The following is an 8,725-nucleotide window of genomic DNA, read 5'->3' on the forward strand; positions in this document are numbered from 1 at the left end:
ACTTGTACATAAATGATCATAGCTCATTTACTTGTAAAAGCTGAAAACTGGGAACAACCAAAATTCTCTTCAATAGCTAAACAGCTAAACAAACTGGTACATCTGTAACACAGAAAACTACTCAGCAGTGAAAAGGAACTAACTATTGACGTATTTAACGTCTTAGCTTTGCGACCTCAAATTTGTTGTCTTGGATTGGGAACTAGGCTTTCTTTCTTACCTTCTGCATTCTGTGTTGCTATTTAAGTGGAATTTCAAGGTCACAAGGGATTGTTTGTTCTGCATTTTGCTGGCCACTTTGTTGGTCACTTTTTTGTCTCTCTGATTTTCTGCTTTCACTTCATTTTTGGCATCTGGCATTTCCTTTATATTTTTGCCATGTTAGAAAGATACTCTAAATATATTTGTTTCATAGTATGAGAGTTCTCTTGAATTTGTATTCATTAATAGTACAGGAAACAGAAGCCTACTTCTTTGTAATTTAATTTTAGCTACAGTTAATTTGATACCACATCTGGTGACTGGTATTAGTAATTCAATTGGTAGTTGTGTTTTGGACCTTTTTTTTTTTTTTTTTTAACAGTGTTCAGTGTTTGGCTGATACTTAAATACTAATTAAATCTTAATAAAGCAATGAAAAATTTATCTTATATGCCAGTTCTGAAGATAAGTTCAAATGAAGCATTTCAAAAATATTTTGAGAAATGAAACATTGTTAAGGTTTTATAATTTCTGAAAGTTATTAATTTAAAGGAAAGCCTTATTTTAGATACAGGCTTCTGGCATATATGTTAAACGGTTTCATGACTTTAGGGCTATTTGTTGCAAGATTGCGATCTTTGAAAGCGTTCTTAATATAAGAAATAATTTTCTAGATGGAATATATCTATGTTTCCCAGCCAATAAATTATTAAACAAGATGACACTGTGGCTCACACCCATAATCCCAACACTTTGGGAGGGCCAGGTGAGTGGGTCACTTGATGCCAGGAGTTTGAATCCAGCCTGGACAGCATGACGAAACTCCATCTCTACTAAAAATATAAAAAGTAGCTGGGCGTGGAGGTGTGCACCTGTAGTCTCAGCTACTTGGGAGGCTGAGGCATGAGAATCACTTGAACCTGGGAGGCAGAGGTTGCAGTGAGCTGAGATTGCACCACTGCACTCCAGCCTAAGCAAGAGAGTCAGACTCTGTCTCAAATAGAAAAAAAAAAAAAAAAAAAAAAAAAAAAAAAAAAAAAAAAAAAAAAAAAAAAAAAAAAAAAAAAAAAAAACACACACACACACACATACACACACACACACACACACAAACTTAAACAAGACCACGTGTTTTACTACTAATATTTACATGTTTAAATTGGTAAAACATTTTGAAACAAAACAGCTTCATTTTATTCAGCCTCAGTGTATTAGAATGCCATGAGGAAAACATACCGCTTCAGGAAAAGATATTTTATTATTGTCAGAATTATTTTTAGCCTTATTTGTCAGAAGGTTATTAGCTTCATTTGTCTGCATATAATAGTGAAGAGTATTTGAGAAAAGGACCTATATTTTCGGAGAATGTTATTAATTATTCACATTTTACTTTTGTTACTATTACCGTATTTACTCCTAAGTTTTTAAGCTATCCCTAGATTAAATTTCTACTTCTTTGGAGTTGATTTTGTATCTGTATCTTCTGCCTGCTAGTTTAAGTTCAGTGTATATAATAAGTTCATTTGTAAGTTCTTGGTATCAGTTATAGAATTTTATTATCTAGAGTTTAAGAAAATATTTTTTTCAGTTTTTTTTGTAAGAGACAGCCATGCTATGTTGCCCAGGCTGGTCTCAAATGCTAGCCTCAAGCAATCCTCCTGCCTTGGCCTCCCATAGTCTTTTAAAAAACTTCTGCATAAATAATTTTATTTTTAAGTAAAGGGATATTACTTATATCAGTTTACTTGATGTTGTTATTGAATAATAATACAATTTTTATGAAACCTTCTAATTTAGGACTATTTTCATGGTAAAAATGCCAAAAAAACAATTTTTCAAAAGAAGAATTGTAAGATGCAAAAGAATTCACATACAGCAGTTCCTACTAGAGGTAAGAATGTGTATGCAGTTAACAATATGTCTTTTAAATTTTAAATCTAATTTTTAGAAGATTAGATTTAAATTTTAATAATTTTAATATTATTTTTATATAGTCAACAGAGAAAAGTACAAAAATATAACTGCCCAGAAATCAAGTAGCAATATTATTTTATTACGAGAACGGATTATATCCTTGCAACAACAAAACAGTGTACTTCAGAATGCCAAGAAAACAGCAGAATTGTCTGTTAAAGAATATAAAGAAGTTAATGAAAAACTCCTCCATCAACAGCAAGTATCTGATCAACGATTTCAGACAAGTAGGCAGACAATAAAGGTAAAGAGCACTTCAAGATTGAATAATAGTATACTATATTGTAAAAGCAGATATTTTGTTTTGCATATATTGTTCATATTTGTGTTAGACAGGCCTATGAGTTAAAAAAAAATTACTAGACTTCTTTAATAAGGCCCATATTAAAGGCTAACTAACATACACGAGGGAGGGAAATCCGAATCAAAAAGACACTTTACTAGCATTCCTGTTCCACTTAGTTTTTCTCATCTTTGAAATATTTTTATATATTCTATATTGTGTTACATCTTAGCCTTTAAAAGCAGGCTTCATACATACATATAGCTTACCCATTTGCCTATGTTTAAAACTTTGTGTTTATGGTAAGCTATATTATTAAATTAACATATTCCTCAGTTAATCTTTGCCTAAATGCTAGTATAAAATATGAGGATTTTACTGTGAGTATCTATTTTAATGTATTCAAATAACCTATCCATGGTTCTTTTTATTCAGGCAAATGGAGCTTTCTATAGCAACTTTATTCACATTATACCTTACTCCTGGTAATGTAATCTTAAAGCACAGGTTTAACTTACACTTCGAGATAAACTTAAAGCAAATGAAAAAGAAAAGATTTTTTGTTTTTTAGGTCTCCATTCTTTACGGTATTTGCTTGTGAAATGAATGATTTGTTAGAAAATTGTCATTTTGCACAGAAAAAATTATTTCATTGTTTTAGAAAACAATCTTTAAATCACTATCATACATAATTTTAAATTATGCTTTAATTCTCTAATTCTAATATCTAGTGCTTTGATTCAAACAGTATGTCTAAACATCTTGATGGTGAAGGATTAATCCAGTTAAGAATTGCGTTCTGACTTTATTCCCAGAGTAGCCGTATACCCAAACGTTAACTGCATTCCAAACTTAGACTAGAAGTTTCAGGCTTGGCCCTTGGAAATATGGCAGTGGGATACTAGATGAGACTGAGCTCTGTGTTAGAATTTAGACAGAGCCACTGACACCACAGCCACTGTATAGAAACCACATTTCCCAAAATGATTTGATCCCTTATACATTTTACTGGCTAGAATTTTCTTTTCTTCTCTTTAATACTCTTTGTCTCTCTTTCTTCCCTTTCCTTTTCCTCTCTGCTACTCTTCCTTTCTTTCTTCTGTAGTTAAATGACATTGTTTTATAGCACCATGATACTATAAGCTATATACATTCCTAAGTTTTTTGTGCAAATAGTGAAGTGACATGAAAGAACATTTTTTTAAAAGAAGAAAGAAAGCATTCTTAACTTTAATTTTTCAATCTTATACAAAAAACATTTGAACTTTTCAGTTTCTCTTAAATAATATACTGGACAATTGGCTTTTCATGAGAGTAAGTTCTAATATTGTTAGAGGAAAGTTGTAAAAGATTAGTGTTGTTACAAAAATTATTTTCCTAATTTTCTTTGGAACAGGAATTTTCTCCACTGAGAGTTTGAAAAGTAGTGGTATGGTTACTTCTTGGGAGTTCCTTAAATTGCATACACTGTGAGAAAAATAAAAATAATACACTAGGGATTCAACTAAAAATCTGTGTTAGATATACTTTTTTGCCTTTTTCACAACCAATTTTAATTTCCTTTCTTATAATAAGGTGCCATACTGAGTAGTATCAATTAAGAAAATCCACATTTTAGCAGGGATTTCAACTACTTGCAAAGAGAAAATTAGGAGGTATAAAAAGCACTTCAGTTACTGCATGGTTCATGTGCGTTTTAGAGAGAGTATGGTATGGGTGATCAAATGAGTTACTTTAATATGAATTTCTCCTTGAAGCTACCCTCAATTCTAGCTATTTTAAATCTCATCTACTCCAAGGTAAAGGTCATACTGTTGTTATATGTTATAGGTGTAACTTGTATTTCGTTGTTATATGTTATTTTTTAATGTACATTTTCTTTAGATGATAGAAAGGTCGAAGAACATCTAATAATTTAAAAAGTACTTCAGGAAAGGATAAGAATCAGAATTTAGAAATTTTCCATCTCGAAAATCGCTATGAATTCAAATGAATGTAACCAGTGATTAATTAAAATTAGATTTCATTTGCATATTCTGTACATACGGAGAAATAACTAATATGATAACTAAGAATTCTCTACTGATAAAGTAACTTCCCAAATATTGCATAGATACAGACAAATTATCTTTAGTTAACACATTAGTATAGTCTTTGTGAGCTCTATTATAATAAGCACAGCTTGGGATGGAAGATGTCAAGATCTCAGTTTCTCATTTACTGAGAAATTTTTCAGGTTACCAACCTGAGGATTTGGTTAGCATCTGTTGATTTCTGTGACATTTTTAGTAATGGAACTTAGGAAAACAGATTAAATTTAGTCTTTCTTTTCCTGCCTATTTATGATAGAATTCCTATATGCTTGGCAAATACTTTATTTCATATCTGTATCTTGTGATTTTAAAACCCTCAACATTTATTTTTTATTCCAAAGTATTGAATCAGGCATCAATAGGTTTTGAACTTATAGGCCTTGAATTTACTGTGCATTAATAACTAATATTTAAGACAGATTTCAATGTTTGGGCAACCTCCATACTAAAGATACTACTTTATATTCAGGAAAACTTTTCAAAGATTTTCAACTTTTTCATATGAAAATTAAAAGTACCATTGTTTGTTAGGAGGTTGATAAGAGAAACACAAAGTATATTTTTTCCCCTATCAGTTGCATTGCAGTGTGTCTTAAACCATTATAGAATTTCCTTAACAAGGCTTAGAATAAGAAATTTGAACTGTGTAAGTGAAAACACTAAATTTTGGAATAAAAATTTTGACCAGAATAATAGATTTTTTACATGTTTGGGCTGAGCTGTAACTTTATTCTTTTTTTTTTGTTTGTTTATTTACATTTTGCCTGTTCTCAAGATATGTATGACATATAGATAGTATTTTGCAATTATGAGCTAAGTAGTATGCTATGTAAATGGCAAAGATTTATGATTTCTAAAAGCAGGTACTGTAAATGTTGTTGTAAAATATTCTGAATCTATTTTGAAATACACTGTAGTCCTATACTAAGCATTATTCTATAGATGGAAATATATCAATAGGCATCTGCTATTTTCAAGAAAAATTAACTATAAATCTTTATGCTTTATGTTTTATACATTTGTTTAAAGTATGTATACATTGCCACAGTTGTAAAGATATGAGTAAAAACATGCTAGCCCTATTCTTTAGAGTTTCCTTTTAATATGAGAAAAATCTGAAACACAGCAATGTTTAATTTTATAGATTTATTTATGTTTCTCAAGTCATACACTAATTTAGACAAAAAGTAGTAAAAGAATAATATTTTATCAGACTAGGCATTCAAACATGAAAAATTAACTTTTTGTTTTCTATAAAGGATTTTAGCAAAGCTAAGAGATACAGAAAAATATAAAGCATATATAAGAAATGCCCTTATACCCTTAAAAAATTAACATTTTGGCATATATTCTTCCACTATATATTTTAAGGATAGAAAATGTGATAAATAAAACAAAATTTTTATTTAATCATTATCTAAAGCCCCATTTTCTTCCACTCATCTCTGGAGACATTTTCATGAGTTCATGCTAATTTTCCAATTATTTAAAAAGTTGTGTACACATATGTACATTGATAAATAATATATAGGACTATTTTTATTGTAGCATAGTTGTTTGTTTGTTTTTGAGATGGAGTCTCTTTCTGTCACCTAAGCTGGAGTGTGGTGGTGCAATCTTGGCTTACCGCAACCTCTGCCTCCCAGTTTCAAGCAATTGTCCTGCCCCAGCCTCCCGAGTATCTGGGACTACAGGTGCTCACCACCACACCTGGCTGATTTTTGTATTTTCGGTAGAGTCAGGGTTTCACTATATTGGCTAGGGTGGTCTCGACTACTGACCTTGGGTGATCCACCCACATCAGCCTCCCAAAGGGCTGGGATTACAGGTATGAGCCACTCTGCCCAACCTTGTAGAATTGTTTTTGTGTATTTCAAAATCAATTAAATTTGATTAAATAAATATGTTACATTATATTTAATCATTATTCATGGACATTTGAGTTTCCAATTTTTTTTGCCTTTACAGACAATTCTACATTGAGTCTCATTATATGTATTTCCTTGTGTTCATTGAGAGAAGTTCTCTTAAATAAAGAACAATTCCAGAAGTAGAATTGTTGGAGGATATAGATTGGACATTTAAATATTTATTGTCTTTCAAATTGGCTCTAGCAGTTTTCTCTCTTATTACAAAACTTTCAGTGTGCCACTTCTCATATACTCACCAATACTCGATATTGTCAGACTTAAATGTTTACAAATCTGCTGGTAAGATATATGTTATTTAAAATTTTTAAACTATTTCTTAATACTCTATTCTCATTATTTTACACAATAATTCACTGGATTGTTTGTATGCAAATTGACCTTATAAATACTTGTCTAGAGCCAAATGATAGAACTGCTGATATTCAAATATGAACTAGAATTTAAATGGTTTCACATAGCCCTTAATGGCCTTCTGTCAACATATTTTCAACAATTTTTACTTTTAATTATCTTGAAAGTCAACACTACATAGATTGCTTTGAGTCTGTTCCTTCACAGGAAAGGCCAAAGATTTTATTAAGAATTTCTTTATAACTTACTACAAATTGATAGCATACCCAGACTGGAAAGAATTTAGATATTTTTGAATTAGAAAAATTAAAAGTTGAGTTATAATTAACAAATTATAAAATTTACCCTATGCAGGACTACAATTCAGTGATTTTTAGTATATTCTCAATGTTGTACAACCATCACTGTCTAATGGCAGAACAGTTTCATTATCTCAAAAAGAAATTCCATACCTGTTAGCATTTATTCCCCATCCTGCCCCAATCCTATCATTTACCAATCAATAATCTACTTTCCATCTATATGGATTTGCCTATTCTGAATATTTCTTATAAATGGAATCATATAATATGTGACCTTTTGTGACTTGCTTCTTTCACATAGTGTAATGTTTTCAAAGTTCATTTATATTGTAGCCTGGACTCTATTCTGTCACAAGATGCTTTGGGTGTTGCCTCACCAGCCAGAAACCTCTGTGGCCGGTGGCACCTCTGTTTGAGTTTTGCTGGTACCCACTGGGCCGGTTTCACCCACTTAGCCTGGCAGGGTGCGCTTGGCTTGTGCTACCAGCCTGATCCCATGCCCACTGAGAGCAAGCCAAGCTCAGAGCTTCAAGGGATGTGTGAGTGAGCAAGTGTGGGGTCTGGCCACTGCCCATAGCTGAGTGTGCCGTTGGCTGTGGTGGGGAGGGCAGCTACAGATACTGGCTCTGTGTGAGGCTGTGGCTGGACTAGGACTGCTGCAAGTGGGTTCTAGCTATGGCGCCGGTATCTGGATGTGGGAAATGTGGTGGCACCCGAAAGCTCGGAGACACCAGCAACCGTGAAGCCCCAAGGAGGTGGCAGGGGATAGCTACGGGTCTCTTGTGCCCACAGCTCTGCAATTGGGGGGTGGGGGGAATGTTTCAGCTCGTTCAGTCCCATCTCCTTGCTCTGGCCTGCAGCTCCCAGACTGGCCTGGCTTGCTGTGCTTCCCATCACATGGAGTAGCTGACAATGGAAGAGGGTGGGAGGGCTATAGTGTTACAGCTCTGGCTTGGGGAGTCCGGAGGTCTGGGCCTCCAGAAAGGTCGCTGCTCTTACTCCCACAGTATGATGAACAGGATCATGTCAATGCTTGCTGCTCAGCAAGCTGGCCTGGAACATGTTACAGCCCCTTACCTCCTGCTCGGAGCTGGGCAAGATGGCCAGGAAAGTTTTATAGCCTTCTTCATGCCCACTGTTCAGTGAGTCCCAAGTTCTTGTCCCACCTCCAGGAAGAATAAGGTTATGGGGATAGGAGAGGAGACCTGAAGTGGGTGGCTCCTACCCCGCAGGCAGGTAGTCCCAAGATGTGGCCGAATCACAGGGTTTTATGGACTCAGAATGAAGTGCATGCTTAATGATCTATGGGTGGGCCTGGAAAAACCACCATTTTGCTGAAAGACATCAAGGAAATTCTCACTCTGGGTCATAGATTCGACCTGGAACTGACAGCCTGGTTTTCAGACTTCAGGATGTCTTTTGCTTGAAGATTGTGTTTCACCAGGGACTCACCCTTTCCTGCCTAGGAATTTGTCTGCCTCTTGCCACTCTCTCTTTCTTTTAATGCCTGAATAATATTCCATTGTTATGTATATACCTCATTGCCTATCCATTAATTTACTGATGGACATTTGGACTATTTCTGTTTTT

At 33.8% G+C, this 8,725-nt stretch overlaps 1 protein-coding gene across 5 annotated transcripts in view; it reads left to right on the top strand.

Annotated features, from left to right (window-relative positions):
• Positions 1–8,725, top strand: part of CNTLN (centlein) — a 338,923-nt gene that overhangs the window by 242,069 nt on the left and 88,129 nt on the right. For all 5 annotated transcript variants that reach the window (XM_017545930.2, XM_017545932.2, XM_017545931.2 and 2 more), the window contains exons 17-18: positions 1,999–2,092; positions 2,196–2,419. In XM_017545930.2, the coding sequence (XP_017401419.1) occupies positions 1,999–2,092; positions 2,196–2,419 (318 nt within the window). The remainder of the gene's footprint in view (positions 1–1,998; positions 2,093–2,195; positions 2,420–8,725) is intronic.

Source organism: Cebus imitator, unplaced genomic scaffold (genome assembly GCF_001604975.1).
Source record: "Cebus imitator isolate Cc_AM_T3 unplaced genomic scaffold, Cebus_imitator-1.0 Scaffold183, whole genome shotgun sequence".
Lineage (NCBI taxonomy): Eukaryota > Metazoa > Chordata > Mammalia > Primates > Cebidae > Cebus > Cebus imitator.